This window comes from Parasteatoda tepidariorum, chromosome 2, assembly GCF_043381705.1.
Source record: "Parasteatoda tepidariorum isolate YZ-2023 chromosome 2, CAS_Ptep_4.0, whole genome shotgun sequence".
Taxonomy (NCBI): Eukaryota; Metazoa; Arthropoda; class Arachnida; order Araneae; family Theridiidae; genus Parasteatoda; species Parasteatoda tepidariorum.
In genome coordinates, this window is record NC_092205.1 from 84,710,889 (window position 1) to 84,730,047 (window position 19,159).

A 19,159-nucleotide genomic window follows, 5' to 3' on the forward strand; every position below is an offset into this window, starting at 1 on the left:
CCCCGCCCCCTTATAACAACAATTCCTGTCTGTCTTACGTAACGAGGGGGTTTATTTTTTTTTCCCTTGGCTCTCTCGTTTCATGTTATTTAAAGACAAGCAGAGCCTCTTTATTCTTCAGGTATAAACTTGAAACCAGTCAAATGAAGGGTGTCGGGGGGTGCGTTTGGGGGGGATTTGAAGTGAAAATTTTTCTATGAGTTTTCAAAAGGGATATGAGGGGGGGGGGTAACTAGAGATTGGCTAAAAGAAGGTGGAGCTAAGAGTACACAGAGCGATTATAAGTGGTTGCCAGCAAAAGAGAGGGGATAAGCTTATAGATAGAAGATAGTAAAAGGTATGGTAAAAAAAAAAAAAAGTTAGACTAAAGGTGTGAGTAGGAGTTGGCTTATTTTTACAGAATCTTCCACGCGGTAAACAAGATTAGGACCCAAACGGCTTTTGGTTAAGTAAGTTCTTAGGGAAGAGTTGGATGGGACTCAGTTGAGTTGTAAACAGCTGTTGGTTAAATACATACCGAATTCATCAGTCGAAGAAATTGGGTGTCGCTCGTCAACTGGACGAAGAGGGTTTTTATTTCTTAATTATAGCAGCGTTTGATTTTTTTGGGTAAGTTGCATTGCAAATATCATTTTCTAATCATTTAAAAATTATGCATTTGTGATAAAGGGGTTTAATATTGATAACCCGAACTGATTTATAATAATAATAATAATTAAATATATTTTTTAAAATTTTTCTCTTTTATGAAAATTAATTATTGTATTGCGCTGGTGAAAAATTTATAAATATTATGGAACTATATTCGATATTCTCAGTGCTTGTCAAATCATTCAGTCCTCCAATTTTTAAAAGTGGCCTGCATTCCATTATTCAACTGGATGAAGAGGAAAATAGTCTTTTTATTTCTAACTTTTTCTAGAAATTGATTCTTATAAGTTGAATTGTGACCATCTTTTTCACATAATTTTAAGATTATGGGATCATAAAAAATAGAACACAAAGTTCTAAATGACTTAATTAATTCAACTACTTATAATGTGTTTTCATTGCCGGAACAAAAATAGAGGATTTGAAAAGTGATTATAAGAAATACCCCAATCTTCAATAGGCAATCAAACTGGTTTTGACTTTTTCCATCTCGGCTTTCTAACGAGTGATGCAACGAATTTCGGAAGTGTTTTGTTCTTCCTTTGATTAAATATTAATTTGATATCCATTTTAGATTTGATTCTTGATAAGGATTCAAAAAATATTCATTAAATGGGGTCATTGTAGAACACCGCATATTCCGTAATGAGTAGGGAATATATTTTAATAGAAAGTTAGCAGTGTTAATCATGTGACAACGGTCATTTGTAAGATGAAAAATGAATATAAGAAACACCTCAATCTTCAGTAGGCAATCAAACTGGTTTTGTTTTTTTCCATCTCAACTTTCTAACGAGTGATGCAACGAATTTCGGTAGTATTTTATTCTTTCTTCGAATAAATATTAATTTGAGATCCATATGGAGTATACTTTTTTAGATTTGATTCCTGATAAGGATTCAAAAAATATTCGGTAAAGGTGGTCATTATAGAACACCGCATATTCCGTAAGCAATGTTAATCATGTGACAACGGTCATTTGTAAGATGAAAAATGAATATAAGAAGCACCTCAATCTTCAGTAGGCAATCAAACTATTTTTGTTTTTTTCCATCTCAACTTTCTAACGAGTGATGCAACGAATTTCGGTAGTGTTTTATTCTTTCTTCGAATAAATATTAATTTAAGATCCATATGGAGTATACTTTTTTAGATTTGATTCCTGATAAGGATTCAAAAAATATTCGTTAAAGGTGGTCATTACAGAACACCGCATATTCCGTATTGAGTATGAAATACATTTTAATAGAAAGTAGGCAGTGTTAATCATGTGACAACGGTCATTAGTAAGATCACCATGCAGCTAGATAATGCAACTTGCGTGTTTCTTGTAGCCTATTTGAATTATTTATAAGTTCTGTAAAATTATTTTATGCTAATCTAACTAGTTCCCAGAAAAATTTCAGAAAATAATATTTTGCGACAATTAAATATACCATTTCATTGAACTGACTCTATCTTTAAAAAGGAGATAAGAAACCGAAGAATTTCAATAAATGGCACCAATTCTAGATTTTTCTATGCATAATCGATAACAAAAGATATGCTACATAAAAAAAATCATATATACCAAAAGGAACATGTCTCGAGAAATATACTATCCTTTCTGAAACAGAAAATCGCTTTATCAGCTCTGTATAAAAATCGAACATTAATTTTTTGTTCTCGAAGCTAATCTTTGTAATAAGTTAATTAATTAACCACATTTATCATCAACAGCTTTACCCGAAACTGCTGAAGGGAAACAGCCACTTTATCACGTGATCTACAAAAACAGTCCCGTAAATAATTACTTCTGATATTACCCAGATCATCTACTTAGACTTATTATTTCCCACTGAATTGAAACTTGTAACATAACTGTTAATTTTATTATTATTATTATTATTGAGCTTACAACTACCAACGTAGCCTTGTAATTTTGAATCCAATCCGGAAGACGAGGCAACTCCTGGATCAAGTATTGGGAGAAATTTGCCTTCGTGGAGGACTTTTTGAGGGAAATAACAAGTATTTGCGCTTCATGGTGAGGAAAACCACGAAAGTCACCCACAGTTGGCCTGATGGCAAGGGGAATCTAACCCCATGATCCGTCTACCACTGAGGATATTTTACGTCTTCCTATTTTTTGAAGAAAATCGGAGTGATTTGAAAGAAGAGATTAAATTTCTTTTAGACAGGCAAATTAAGTATTTTTTCCAAATTGAATTTCACGCTCCGATTCTGAGATTCAGACAGATTCCGAGACAAACGGACATATAGTCTAAAAAACAAATTCAGCAAAAAAGAGGAAATTAAATTCTCGTCACAAATCACCCCTAAGGGGTCTGTCCAGACATTTCGTAAAAGGTCCGTTGTTGTAAAATTGCAAAAAAATTACTCGTAATTTGTGAATATAAAATAAACGTTAAGTCACAATCTTTCAACCAGGGTCCGGCTTTTGTGAATTTGTGCAAATAGGGTCCTGTTATTGCAAAAAACTTTTTCAAGGAGTTTCAATTGTGAAGACATACAAGATTATGCTGAACACTGCAAAATTATCATTAAAAAAATTAAATTTTCAAAAATAAACAGCATTTGCTGATACTAAATTAGAGATGCAACATACCAATATTTGGTATTTAGCCAATACTGCTGGACGCAGAATATTCATATCGGACGAATAAAGGACGACGCGTCTGCCAAAGACAAAACTTAAATTCGTTTACATCTGTCTTTCTCTTCCCCCCCTTTCTGGGAAGGGTTTATTTGATTAACAAAACAATAATGAAGATAAACAAATTTGTGAAGGGTCGGATAAAAAGATAAATTATTTCGTGAAGGGTCCGTTTTTAAATTAAAATATTTTGTGAAGGGTCCGTTAACGGACCCAAATTTCTTCTAAACAGACCCCTGCTCATGGAATCATACAGTTGAGAATATAGGGGAGTTTTCAAGTATTATTCAGACGAAAATAGAATAGCAAGTTTTCTGTGAAACAAAATCTTGGGTATTAATTTTTCTAAAATGTCTTATCTTACTGGACTATCTCGCGAGCTTATTAAAAAATTTCTAAGCTGGCTGGGCTCATTTTGGATAAGAAAAATCTATTGCAAGTAAAAATATTGTTTCTTATTTAAAAACCAGCTTTGATAGATTTATTTTTAAATGATTTAAACTTTTGCTTTTATTGAGTAGAAAGAAGCATTAAAAATCAGAGTAAAGATTTTTTTCCATATATTTATTCTTTCATACAAAGCACTGAATGCTACCGTTAATTTTCGAGTTTATTTGACAAAACAAAACGCTTTCCTGCAATGCCATTTGGTTTTCATCCTGTTTCGAGTGCTGGGGAAAAACTTTCATACCGATTCATGTAAGTAAAGAATCTTAAAATTTAGAATCGTAATTTCGAGAAATCCATCGTAATTTCGATAGGAGAAAACTCTCCTGCAATTTAAAATATAATTGTCCTTTGGATTAAACAGTTGGTTTTAAAGGAATTATTTTGTGTTAAAAATCAAAATAAATATTTATTTCCATAAGGTTTCTTTTCTTTTGATGCACCAAACGCTGACTTTCAATTTCGAGTTAATGCGCCAAAGCAATCGTTTTCCTCCAATAACAGTAAGCTTCTTTGCCTTTCAGTTTCGTGTCCGGTGGAAAAACGTTTTTACAAATTTGTGGTGGGCTAAATAAAGAGTCTCAATAAATTTTAGTAAAATAAGAATGCATTATAATCAGGGGTCTGTTTAGAAGAAATTTGGGTCCGTTAACGGACCCTTCACAAAATATCTTTTCATAAAAACGGACCCTTCACAAAATGATTTTTCTTTTAATCAGACCCTTCACAAATTTATTTATCTTCATTATTATTTTGTGAATCGAATAAACCCTTTCCATGGCAGAAAACAAGAAAGATGAACGTAAACGAATTAAGTTTTGTCTTCGGCAGACGATTCTTCCATTATTCGTCCGAAATGAATATTCTGCGTTCATCAGTATAGGCTAAATACCAAATATTTGTATGTTGCATCCCTAATTTAGAAGCAGCAAGTGTTTATTTTTTAATTTTTTTTTAATTATAATTTTACAGTGTTGAGCATAATCTTGTATGTCTTTACAATTTAAAAACTCCTTGAAAATGTGTTTTGCAATAACCGGACCCTATTTGCACAAATTCATAAAAGCGGACCCTGGTTGAAAGAATGCGAGTAATTTTTTCACAATTTCATGAAAAACGGACCTTTCACAAAATGTCTGGACAGACCCCTGATTATAATTTTGAGAAGAGAAAATTCTTTTTCAATAAAATTATCGCTTGAATTTAACAGTTAGTTTCAAATGAAACATTTTTAAGGATTCTTATGCCTCTATTTACATAAAAATGTATTGCAAATCAGAATAAATATTTATTTCCCGAATGTTTTCTTTCTTATAATGCATTAAACGCTGCCGTTTAATTAAGAGTTATTGCGCCAAAATAGTCATTTTAATGCAATAGCGATTGACTTTCTCGGATATTCCCGTTTCGTGACCGGAGGAAAAACTTTCTTACAAATTTACGCCTTTCTTACAAGAAAATCGCCTGCAAGATAAAATATTTATTATTCTATTAACAGTTTCTTTAAGTGCGAACAGAAAGATGCATATTTGTTACGATTTTCAGTTATTATTTTTATAAATTCTTCTTACTTGCTAAATGATTATTCAATAAGTTTTTTTCATTTCACACAATTTAAAAAAGCTAGTAAAAGGAAGGCTGAGCAATTTCGTGTCAAGAGTCAGCGATATTGATATACGTTCGGGCAGGGAGCTCGGCATCCATTTGGCGTGGACTTAGATGCAAACAGGCGTTCTCAGTAGGGATAATGGTTTTTTCTTAACTTGCAACAGAGTATAGGTAGTAATGTCTAATGTGAACATAAATAAAAGCAAAAAATTGTAATTTTTATGTGAAAAAAAAATTTAACTTCTAAATTGTTAAACTGTGAAAAATTATGGATCGAATTATGGTATAAAGTATCAGCGCTATGCGTGCATCATTCGTAACATCAATTTTTACCGGCTAAACTGTAGTATATACTGTATAATATTAAACTGTGATTTTTACTGTAATATTAATTTAATTAGAGTGATTTCATTATTTTACGATTATTATTACTGTAAAAATTACGGTATATCAGGTTTTTTTGTTTCGTAACATGTTCCGATAAAAATGGATTTTACTGTACAAAGTACCGGCATCTGAGGGCCGGTACTTTTTATAGTAATTTGATAAAAAAAATTTCACAGTGTAGCCGGAATGACCTGTGTTTGGTTTCTTCCGATTAAGTGAGTTAAAATACATAGAAAACAATAATTCACTTGTCTAGATACGAATATCAGATGCCTAAAGAAGATCTATGAGATCTAGATCTATAAAAATGTAACTAAGTTTTCTGTGCAAAAAAATTTGAGCGCGAATTTCTTCGGAGAAAGAATTTCGCTGGTCGTTATTTTAGTACTCATTTCCGGTTTTGATTAATAGTGGAAATTATTAAGGATAAATTCATAAGGATAATATTTGTAATTTTATTTTGTAACACTGAGTTATTATCATAGGTTTAGCGGGAGCGGAACACAGTTTTTGTTTTTCGAAAGTAGCTCGTTTTTTACATACATTTATATATAAATATGCATACATATAAAAAATTTGATCCAGAATTTTTTGCAGTGCGATGAAAATAAAATAAAAGTTACTTGACAGCTAACAGATAGCTATTTCATTTATCAAAATCTATGCATCCATGTTTCCCAAACAGTTTTGCTGTTAAGTTGTAGGTTTCATAGGGAAGTGCGTAAAACCTTCAATGAGTTGCTAGAAGGCTAGTTTGAGATCATTTTCAGAATTAAACTGCTTTCCTATTATAAAGTTGTCCAAATTAATATGAGTGTGGTAATCATTGAAAACCAGGTCTAATGTGTACGAAGGATGATGCAGAAGTTTCCCTTCCAATTTCTGTAGTTTTTCTACAGCCATTTGTGTGCGGTTTGGTAATATCATACAATAAAGCAGGAGACAATTTTTTGACTAATCTGGACTATTTTTCTTCTTCAAGTTTTTACACCATATCACTATGACTTCGTTCAACACTTTCTAAAAGAGAGAAGGCCTTCGCACGTTATGAGCATTAACTGAGCAGTAGGGGTAAAATCGGAATGATGTCGCAATGTTCGGACTACTGAAGGATCGGATTTTTCGTTTAAGGCGGTCCATGTGAAGGCCTTCTTACTTCTAAGAAGAGTTGCATAGTTGCTACATATTTCGATTGTGGCCGATGAGCTAGGTTCCATAAAATCATAATGTATCAAACCTGTTCCAGAGGGAAAAAAAATACTTACCATCTTCTTTTTGTTTTTGGTGAATATTACGCTTTTTAGTGGATTTTGATGAATAATCCTTGCTCAACCAACACTATAGCCAATCAACACTTGCATCGAATACGATATTGTCATGGTCTGTATTCTTATGGTCTGTACATATAAAGTCTCGCACGTAGTTTCTAGTAAGAACTCATACTTTAATAATGACTCACATTGTAATAGTGCAAATTTTTGACCGGTCCCGCTTCAATAAAATTAATATTAAACAAATGATTCAATTTAATAAACTTTACAGACAAGCTTGAAAAGCAATATTATTGAGATAACAATTTTATGGATATTTCTCATAAAAATTTCAAGGCATGGACAGCCTGGTTGGTAGGGTTTTGGATCCATGTCTAAAGAGGTTACGTGTTCGATCCCCGCCGACCGAAGACCCCCCGTGTACAAAATTGTGCCTGGTCCAAGCTAGATCTCCCCTGTCGGGAATTCTCCGAGTTCCAATTCTCCCAAAATTCTCCAAGTTCCCATAAGAAATCAATAACTCTGGGGGTACAAGATCGGATTTTATTGCTTAGAAAATGCTGAGTACTGTACATCCTGACTAACTTTTGATCCAATGATCGAATCTTCTCGTTGTAGGTCTCAATCTTACTGGTTCGATGCAGTGACTTCAAATATGCTAATAAATTTTTGGAGACAATATTTTAAGTCACGAAACCAGCCACAAAAAAGTACTTTCTCGAAATAAGCATTCCTTTTTTTCATGAATTTGGATTTCTGACCCCCAAAATATAAGTAGGGGTTGCAGCAATCTGGAGAATATGGTCCCAATAGTTTAGTCAGGAGATCAGTCCAAAGTATAAACCCCTTAACGTTAATTTTAATTTTTGCGTATTTCGCAATGTCTCTGGAGATTTTTTAAGTGAATTGAAAATTTTTTGAACAAAATTATTAAATTCGTTTATCAAAAAAAAAAAAATTCCTTGTAAAAAATGACTTGTAGTAAATATTTATTGGTGTTTTTTATTATTTCATTTAATACTTATAAATATTTTGAATTGTAAGGTTAAAAATTTTTACATCATTTTAAAAAAAAATAATTTTGCGCGCAAAAACATAAAATTTGAGTGAAATTGGTCCGAATATTGCAAGATAACATTGAAAAATATCCTCGTAGTGCATAACTTAGAAGCATTTTTGAATAAAGTACGCAAATGTTAGTCAATTACTTAGCAATATTACATCTTTCACTAAAAGGCTTAAATGCTAGAAAAGTTTTCTTGGAAACTTAACAAAAATGTTCTCTCTCAGCATGATTCTAACTAATTCTGCAAACTTTTGTCTGTTTATGATGAGAGAATTTAATTACTGAATAAATAGAATTAAAGACTTGCGTCTAGAATACAAAAATCTACTAGTAACTGATTGTCTTGATGTGCTAATTACAAGACATAATGAGATGTTGAATGAGTGCAATATCCTTTTCAATGAGCGTTATTCCATTTATCAAATATTTGAGTGCAGTCAACTAAGTTTTGAGTGAAGTCAACTTAGTGCGCTACTTTTTAAAAGAAGTAGTGTAGTCAATAGTGTGATACAAGAAAAGAAGTAGTTTGTAGCGATTCTTGGCTACTACTTTTAACGTTAGTTAAATAAAGTTCAAACGCAAAAAATCTTTCGAATCTGTTTGTTGCAAATCCATTGCGGGTTCGGTCAACGTACGCAAGGAGAATGCCTCTTTGTCTGAGTGTTAATAAGATCTACCTCTAATGATCTAAAAAATGGGTGCGAAATCGGTCCAGTTGTTCCTGAGAGATCAAAGTTTAAATATCAGAAATTTTTAAAATTCCATTTCACAGAAACTGGTACACTCTTAGTAGAAGTGCGCTCTTGCGTCTGATTTCGTAACTTAAAATATCGTCTGCATTAATTAATTATCATATTTGTGGTCACCCCCCTCTAACCATTAAGATTGAGTTCTAGAATGTGAAGATCCGATCATTGGTAGTCCGTTTTTTGTTTTTTTCATTGTACTTTATTTCTTGGCGGATATAAAAAAGCAATTTAAATCACAAATATTTGATAATTTCCTAGCATTTCTTAAATTCATTGTCAAGAGGAGCTTAGAGTTTGAAAGTTTAAGGAACAAATTCGTAAAAAGTGCTTTATAATAAAAAAAAAACTATTTCATGTAAACACGAAATAAAAACTTCTTAATATCTCCTCATATTTAACTAAGCCAAATTTTCACTCAAAATCATTTTGAATATTGGTGAAGATTAAATTCTCCAGTTAAATTTGTCTTTTAAAAGTAGCGAAGTAGTGATTACATTTCAAAAGTAGTTTGTAGTCATAACGCTTAAAAAAAGTAATTGTAATTAATTACAATTGTAATAAAGTAGTTGTAGTTAACTAGTTTAGTTAACTACAATTGTAGTTAACTACAATTGTAATAAAGTAGTTGTAGTTAATTACATAGAAAATGTAGCTTTTCCGAAAAATGCTTTAACCCGCTGAAATGAATGCGAATGTGAGTTGAGATTACGAGTAGATGAGTGTTAGGTAGAGAGACTGGCATTATGCTCTTTTCCGGATCTAATAAATACTTTATTTTTGAGGGTAAAAATGCCTCAGTTTTGCCTCTTAGATATTTTTTGTTGATTTAGTGTAAGTTAAAGCTATTTTTTAGTAAAAGCTATTAAAAGTTAAAGCTATTAAACATTTAAAATGCGAATTTTAATCCATGAGTGTGAATTACTTTGTGAAACGATGTTCTTAACCAGCACGTGTAATAGAAAATTAGACAATCTGGATGACTAATAATATTAATTAAAATATTTGATTTGTGTGTTTGTGAGCTCTTATTATGAATAAAAATCTATATAGTGAAAAATATAACATGTGTACGATTAAAACAATTGTTTTTGTATTTTTTAGTTCTTTAAAATACTCCTTCTTTGCTTTTCTGAGCTCATCACCATTGATATTCATTTTTCTTAAAAGTCATCAGTCACTACTAAAACAAGAAATATTTCGTTCAAAAATTATATATAAATATGTAATATAATTTTATGTAAAAGCATGGTAATATGTTTATCGTAACGAAATAAAAGATTGCTTAGATTTAAAAATAATAAACTGTACTTAAAAGTAATAAACTGTACTTAAATTAAACTTAGGAATACAGACTGTATGATTTAATAAGAAGAGAAAGAAAGGATTTTACTCGTCGACGAGATTTATAACAATTGTTTTTCTCAATTGAATTAAGTTTCTTATATTTCAAATTTTTTATATTTATATCTCGTAACATCCAGGCTTTCCTCTCTCTCTTTCTGTTGCTTTCTACTCTTTCTGTTACTTTCGACGTGAACTTATAAAGTAATAATCTCGAGTGATATAAATAAATTTTACACCATTAAATAAAAGAAATCATTATTTTAATCAGGAGAAAAAGAGAAAAATTCGCGAAAAATATGCATTTAATGTAGCAGAAACTTTAAAATAAATTGAAATTTCGAAAAAAAAATAACCTCGTCTCAAGCTCTTAAACAGAAATATTTATCTTTTAGCTCGTCAAATGTAAGCTCGTTGTTAAACTTCTGTGTGCTGCAGGGCATCCACGTGGTATTTTTTTATTACAAATTTATCAAATGATCATTCGTAAATCAGTTATTGCGCACACTGTACATGTTCGACACAAATTTTTAATTGCTGGCTAAGTCATATAGTTTTATTGCAATAAAACAAAATGTAACACAAAAATGATAAAACAATGACATTAGCTGCTCTTACTATTTTTATTTAATATTGAGAGAAAATTGCAGTTATATTTTTTGCTCCGAATTCCTGAAACATTTTTAAGTTAGAGTTCTTTTTATCAATTTTCAGAATGCATTTAATATCTTTTATTAATGTGAAAACAAACTTTTTTCTCTGAAAATTTTGATGTAAATGTATGAACCATTAAAAGTACGTTGTTTTAAAAAAAGTTTCATTTTTCAAAAATAGAACATTGCTATATATTAAAATAAACTTTTTTTTACAAACAAAAACTATAGTTAATGTTGTGTTAAAATAAATCATTATTTGCCTAAAATACCGTTCTTACATTTTTGAATCACAAGACCCTTTACGAAATTAAAATTACTTATTAAAAACTAAATCCATAACTATTTTTAGAAAAACTAACTGATGGAGTTTCTTTTTGAAGAAATTCATTTATTACAAACGACATTTTTTTGTATTCTTTACGAACCACGTAGTTTTTAATGTATCCAATCAGAAGCCAATATGAATTTTTAATTTCAAACAAATGAACAACGATTATAGAAAGTAAAAAAAAAATGTTACAATGTAAAAACTAAAATAAAAACTGAATAAACTTACTAAGTGATAAGAAAAATTAAGAATAAGATTCCATTTCTTTCTTTACAAAAAAGCAATTTTAAAATGCCTCATTCTCATTCCTTAAATTCATCGCATACCATAACTGAGTTTTTTTTTTTAAATTTTACTTTTAGAATCATGATTAAAGGCTTTCCCTCAGAAACTATTGCTCGAAGCTGAATAGACTCAAAAATAAATTTTTTTTATTCGTGAAAAATTCTTTTCATTCTTAGTCTTCTACAATTATGCAAATTGCAAGGCTAAGCAGCATGAATTAAAAGGAGTTAGGTAATTATTCCTAGAGACCTGCTATGGATTATTACTTTCATTTTGCTTCCTGTTCATAATTTTTTTTTCTTCATATTAATTTTTATTTTGTTTCTCACTTAATTTTCTTTTCGAGCTCGTTTAAGGAAATAGTTTCACTGAAGAAACTACTCTTTTTCATTCTTATTTAAGGACAGATTTTTACAAAATGTAAAAAGAAAAAAAATGGTGCTAAATGGAGCCAACAAAAAAAAAAACTACAATTCCGTGACTATAAACACTAAATGAATTCTAATTTTAAAAAGGGAATTAAATTGCATTTTCTAATGCTTTTAAAGTTGCGTTCTTATTAAAGCTAACAAATATTTATTATCCAAATAATAATATTAAGGTGCTCGGTAATGAGGTATCGCTTAAAACTGCATATTAAATGCCTCATAATTGTTTCCAAAGCCTTTTCTTGTAAATTACATTAGAAGAAAACACCTGGTGTCTAAATAACGCCGAAACTCTTAAAATATGTGTTTTCAAATATTAAGAAGTTAATAACTCATTTGTAACAACTCAACCCAAAGGAAAAAATAATTGCACAAAAGAGGTTAGCTTTTATTTTGAATGACGTCATTACTTCATTTTAATAAAACAATGCTGTAAAGTATTAAATATTTAACGATTGTTTTTTATTTCATAAATTTCGTTATTTCTTAGGAGAAAATAAATTTGCAAATGAACGTAAGGTGTTTTTATTGTAAAAAAAATTCTTTAAGCTGACGTTAATTATTATTAAATTAGGTTTACGGAAATAACTTCATTAAAAATTCTATTACTTTCACGGTTATAAAAGGTAACTGGAAGTTATAAAATTAAAGGTAGAGTAGATAATTGTATTAACTTGATTAGTTTAATTCAATTTTCGGTTATTTTTCTCTGGAGTGAGCAGATTTGCTAATAACTATTCTCAAAATAGACCATTTCCAAAATAACTTACTACACAAATGTTTATGTGATTAAAATTTGTTAAATATATAATAAAATGATTCTTTAAAGTAATAAATAAAATTGATATATATATATGTATACAAAATAATATAAATTCTGGTTTTTAAAATAATAGTTCTTAGTACCACACATTTAAAAAAAAATACGAAGTTAAAAAGTAAATTTAAATAAATAAATGGCTTATATGCTATGCTCATAAATATCAGGATAAAATAATCATATTTTAGCCCACCTACCAAATTTTATCCCATGTTTCATTGTTAATTTTATAAAAGTCATTACCAAAGGGCTTCAGTAAAAATTACCGAACATTTTGGTGTTGTCATAGAGCCGGAAAAATGGATAAATTTTACCTTATTCTGGTAGTTTTAACTATACTTTTTCTCAGTACAGCTAGTGATAGAGTTTTGTAAAGTTGCTAAATGGAATTTAGACAGAATTAAAAACCCTTGTTTTTCATTATGGATTTTGCCCTAACAACCAAAAACTAACCAAAAGTTTTTTTTAACATTAATCTATCAGCTGTTCAAATCAGCTTAAAAGATACCTTGGAAACTTTATATTATATAATTTAAAATCAAATTTTGTTTTAAAGTAACAAATTTTAAAATAAGTTCAATTCTTCAAAATTCAGCTTTGAAACGTGTGAGAGCTATACTGTTATTTATAAAAATATTTGACTAGACATGATTTAATAATCCTAACGTATTTGACAACAAGATCTCTATAAATATTCAATATAAGAAAGCGACTTAAAGTTGCTTACTATATTTTCAATTTTTTATCGATAAACCTGTTTTGACATAGTGCCATTTGGGAATAGTATTTTTGTCTTTTTGACAAAAATGCCAGCGTTTGAGAAGTCAAGCTTACAGTATTCATTTGAATGCGGATGACAGGTGATATAAACTTTTGCTGTGGTAAATGTCATATATTTTTTTCTAGAAAGAGAAAAAATATTTGCAGTTGCTATAAATTGCTACTTTTTCTCAATCATAACTGACTAACTAACTTCTGAACTACTACTAACTATCATAACTACCAAATTACTAACTGTACAGAGCTTAATCTATAATTTCTGATATTTTCAGTAACATTCCTGAACTTGCATAACGTTTTGTGATAGTTTTTTCTTCGTACATTACGTAAAAATTGTTAAATTAATTGTGTATTAAAATAGTTAGTGTGATCAGGTGACAAAATGTTTGAAACGTTTGAAAATTAAACTTATATGAGAAAATTTAGAAATAAAAAACTTTACATTGTGCTTTATGTTTGCCATATTCTCAATTTAACTCCGCAGTTTTCTTATTTGCGAGGCGTTTTCGAGAAGTACAGATTCAATGCTGCATACTCACTCAAAAAAGATTAAATGTACATTACAAATTATTTCCTGGTATGTGCCTTATTTTTTGACATAGTTATCAAAGCGTTTGTTATGTCTGGGAGCAAGATTTTGTATTGCACAGTCATAGAGTTTTGACACCTCTTGTCGGAAACACATTGAAACTTTAGTTTTGACCTCCTCATCGTCGTGAAAGTTTTCACCCTGATAGATATTTTTTTTCAGGTAAAGAATTAAGTTAAAATCGCTGAGTGTAAGGTCAGGTCTATAGGGTGGATGATCTAAAATTTTCCATTCGAAACATTTGAGTAGCGCTTTGGTTTGAAGCGATCTGTGAGGACGAGCATTATCATGCAAAAATCAAACTATGATTGTCAGCAAGTCTTTGCATTTGTGTTGACTTGTATGCTTAGTGTGCAACTTTTTGCATGACCTTTTGCATAAGTAATCTTTTGCATGAAGAAAACGCATGACAAGACCTCAAAGAAGCCTGACCACAAAAATAAGGAATGACCTAGAGGGAAAAAAGTGATACGTCTAAGATCACAGCCCGTATTGCCAATGGACTCACAGAAACTTTTAATTTGTTGTTATCGAAAAAATATCGTTACTTTCCAAAAACATCTCGTAAAAATTAATTATCTTTATGCTTAAATGATTTTACTTTTTACACCATGTCAGCGTAATTTTTCCACATATTTTTATCTAATTATGAGAAAGTGAAATCTATAAGTAAGGGAGAGTGGGGTCAATTGTAACAGGGTATGATTGTAACAGAGCAAAAATTTCGAGTGTGGGATTCTAGATTTGGTTCCTAGATGGCGCATAAGGTGTATTTGATAAATCTACATGTACACCCCTGCTGTCAACCATTTTTATGTACTTTTGAAAGAGTTACATCACAAAAGATATTTTCACGCTACGTAAGTACTTTTTTTGGTATTAGAATATTGTTACAATTGTAACAAAGTAATTTTGTTTAAACTAATAAAAATTATTAACCGAATGTGTAAGTGGACACCTTAATTAACATTTCAAAAGAAAATATTAGCTTTGTTAATTAACTAGCATTGTTTTTAACAAATGAAGCTGAAATGGCGTCTTGGGGACGATTGTAACAATAAGTAAAGGGACGAATGCAACAGCTGAAAATAAATAATCTTATGTTTATAAATCATTACTTAATTCTTTAAGAACTACCAATAGTTTCCTATATCATTTATATTATGCTGCATGTGCATTATTTTGTTTGTCACCTTTCACAGCATAAATTAAAATTTTTAACCCCTTAAAGTTAAAAGTTTAACCCTTTAGGTCTCTTCTCATTATTATTTTTACTCCTAAAATATCACTACTATTTTGATCAATAAAAAAATATATCACAACTATGATAATATGCATAATTAACTATGTTATAGTTGAATTTATGAACTGTTGCAATTGATCCCGTAAGTGGGGACAATTGTAACAAGTGCACGACTGTCAAAAATTGTTAATAACTAATATAATAACATTTAAAATAAGGTATTTACTTTTTTTCTAGTAGAGTATAGTCTACTTTACTCGCCTGTCAATTAATACTAATATTGCATTAGAAAATGTGGAAGCATTTTACTACAAATAAGGTGAACTGAATGCAATAGTTTCTATTAGTGAAACGCAATTCTACTGAATTTTCAAAAAGCAAGAAGAATAGTATTATTAAAATTACATCCGGTTTTTCGTAAAAAATGCAACACACTAAAAAAAGTGGAAGGGAAAATTTGACGTGTTTCTGACTCTAAAGGAACACGCTTTGGTAATGATTTCGGTAAAACTAACCATAAAATGTTATTTTATAAAAAGTGATAAAATTTGGTAAAACTTGGCAATTTTATCACAATATTTTAAAACATGGCATAGAAAGCATTTTTTCGATGAAATTAATCATTCAGTTCTGTATTTGCTTTTAATGGTAATGAGCATTATAATTTTAAAAATCAGAACTTGCTGTAAGCCGTTACCATATGGAAGAAAAAATAGCCAAACGAATTGTTTAAAATCCTTGAAGTTAGGTTTTATTAACTAGAATTATGCTATTTTACCTTAAATGTCAATGCCATACGGAACAATAATTTTACCAGAATTGTTTTTCTCCTTGCAGATGAAAATGTTTTTAAAGAAAGTCATATAAGTGTCTATTACAGTTTTTTTTTCCTAAAATTTATCAAATAAGATTAATGCATTAATCTTATCTTTGCAACTCATGCATTAATCTTATCTTTGCATTAATCTAATCATTAATCTTAAATAGGTGATTATGCAAGAATGCATTGACATAAAATATAGATAAACGGTGTAAACACAAGAACATCAGATCAAAAAAGAAAATACTTCCAAATATAAATTTAGAACAATATTTGGTTTTACTGAAGGAGAAGAATTCCAACAAAAACTTTTGTTTCCAGAAAGGGTTGATATTTATAATTATTATAATTTTTTTAAATTATTATCCAATAGATTTTATCTAGTCTATATAACATGTATTGCACATAAATATGCAAAAACTATCTGTAGTATCATATTGATTGGAAAAAAGAAATATTTTTAGAAAAGTTCTTCAAGTTAAGAACAGAAATTACTAGTTTATTTATTTTTTTTAACGAAAATCTCATTAAAGTTGTGTTCAGTCAAAACCTCGACGAACCACATTACTAATCGAAAAACTTAAATTATTCATATACCCAGCCGAAATTAGTCATATACCCAGCCAACTTGATCCCGAAGTCTGGGACTTAGCCTCGTGATGATTATGCTTAGTGTTAAAAAATAAGGAAAAGAGAGTACGTAATTCCTCAATTAATTTTGGGTTGAACATTGAAAAGACACATTTTGAGTTATGTCGTCCACTTTTTTTATCTCGCATTTCACGTTGTAGTAAATTGATGCGCATTCACTGAACAAAATAGATAGTAAAATATCACGAAACTTTCTTCGTTTCTGTTGAAACTGTTTCCTGGTATATGCTCACAGTAAAACTTTCGTCAAAGTGATGAAATAGCTATCGTCACTTCAAGAAAGAAAATTTCGTACAAATTAAAACAAAGCTCGTCACGTCGAAAGTATATAACCTTTCAAATAATGACTTTATCGTTAGCACCATGTTGGTAGATCAGTGTTGTCCTAACACAAGAAGGATAGACAGAACAGAGAGATGCACCCATGCTCGAAGCGGGATTCGAACGTGGCAACTTCTCAGTCGTGGCAACACTCAGTTCTGAGGCCGAATCCTTAACCACCAGTCGACTTGATTGGTCACTTTATTTTCGATCATCTAGTCTTCATTATAGTCACATTCTAGTTTTGTCTTTATAGTTAATAATCTTCGACAATGCACTATGATGAGGTTTCGAGTAAAGGAAATATTTTCGTCATACCTTCAGGGCTGATTGTGCTCCAGAAAAATCTGGATTTCCGGAGTTTTCGCTAATCGTGATCCAGAAGTTTCCGGAGATCGAAGGTTCAGATTTTTAAAAAAAATCTTTGATCACAGAAGTAAATTTTCAAAGGTGGAACTAAAAAACACAGTTTATTTTATTTGTTTGTAAGGGAGAGCCAGATACTTTATAAGCTTATATTCAGGATTAATAGAAATTTTTTATCAGTAAATAGTTGATCATAAACTCAAGAAAGAAATACATATTTGTAAATTTTAATTACTTCTCCAGGTCATCATAGGTATGTGTAAAATTTTAAATATATTTTAAGTAAACTAAGAAATATTGAGAAAAAGAAAAAAAACTTGTTTAAATTTTTTTCTAATTTTTCAATTTAAACTGTTTTTTTTTTTAACTCAAGAAATTTTTCGGACGTTTGACTTGGGCTCACAATTACTTTTGAGAATTCGCGTTTTGTCTTAAATTTCGTAATTTCGTGTCGAAATGATTGTCGAAGTTGTAGAAATACAGCTCAAGGATTGCGGAATCGTTAAATTAGGAGTTTTATTTAAGGAAGTTTAGAAAAACCAATTATTCGGGAATACTTCAAAACGATCACAAATTCGTTCCCTTCATTGATTTTTCAAATCATGTTTTTTTTACAGGTACAAACATCTCAATCCCAGCCATGTAATAGAAATTGAACAGTCAAGCATAGAAAATGACTATGAAGAAACGGAAATGGTTTTTACTTTTGTTGAGCTATACTTTATTCGCGGCTTGCTGTGGAAACTCAGAAAATGGTAAGATATTTTATACTTAACGGAATTCCGAGTTGTTATGAAACGCAGGATGCCATTGTTACGAAAGAAAAATGCATCCTTATAAATTTCTTTATACACCGATACAGGGTTTAGCGCGAGCACGACTGGAACAAACGAGAATTTCATAGCCAACAATGCGTGTTTTTCGTATTTTTTTTCTCTTCTGGATGGTTACAAAAAGCGGCTCAAAATTCTTCGTTTAAAGTAGCTTTTTCGTTCAGAGTTTAGTATTTCTTTTCTACACGTTATTTAGTGTTTCTTTTAAAGTAATAGTCTTTGGATTTTTATCAAGCAAATCCCTAGTATTTTTTTTTACACATCCCCGTGTGTCAATCTCTAGTTTTCAAACTATCAAACTATAGTTTCCATAGTATACGCTGACAATAATATTTTATTTTTTAAGCTAAATACACGTATGAGAAATCCATAGTGTTCTGAATTCGGATGATTGTGCTTACTCGATAACCCAGAAATAAATGACGAATTGATTCATGGAAAGGAACAGAAAAAAAAGCGTAAGGTTAACTGCATTCTGCTTTGCAAAACATAAATTCATTTCTTAAAAGGTTGTAATAATAGTTACAAAGCTAGTATACAGATGGCGCTACTAAATGAAAAAAAGACTCTAATTTTTTATGTTATTCATCAGACTTTTCTATATTCAATAATTAGATGGATCTATAATTTATTTTTTCATAGGCTGCCCACCTTTGTTGCAAATGGTGTTTTTTTGTTTTTTTTAACATTGTTTAATAGTTTTTTTTTAGCACCGTTAATTGCTGAACTTTGTAACTGTTGTTATTGCTAAAGATTCCAAAAGTTAAATCGGCATATTGTTTTAAACCTAAAAAGACCACGACGATTTAAGTGTATGGACTCTTGAAAGGAAGGTGCTTAGTAGTCGATTTTGAAAATTCCCT

The 19,159-nt window shown here is 30.2% G+C and overlaps 1 protein-coding gene across 2 annotated transcripts in view; it reads left to right on the forward strand.

Moving 5' to 3' along the window:
* The first annotated feature begins 396 nt into the window (after window positions 1-396).
* The window catches only part of LOC107440764 (nephrin-like), a 194,984-nt gene continuing 176,221 nt past the window's right edge, over window positions 397-19,159 (forward strand). For both annotated transcript variants that reach the window (XR_011636201.1, XM_043044524.2), the window contains exons 1-2: window positions 397-609; window positions 18,081-18,218. Coding sequence is in view for 1 of the 2 variants with exons in the window: in XM_043044524.2 (XP_042900458.1) it covers window positions 18,137-18,218 (82 nt within the window). In the remaining variant the exon portion in view is untranslated. The remainder of the gene's footprint in view (window positions 610-18,080; window positions 18,219-19,159) is intronic.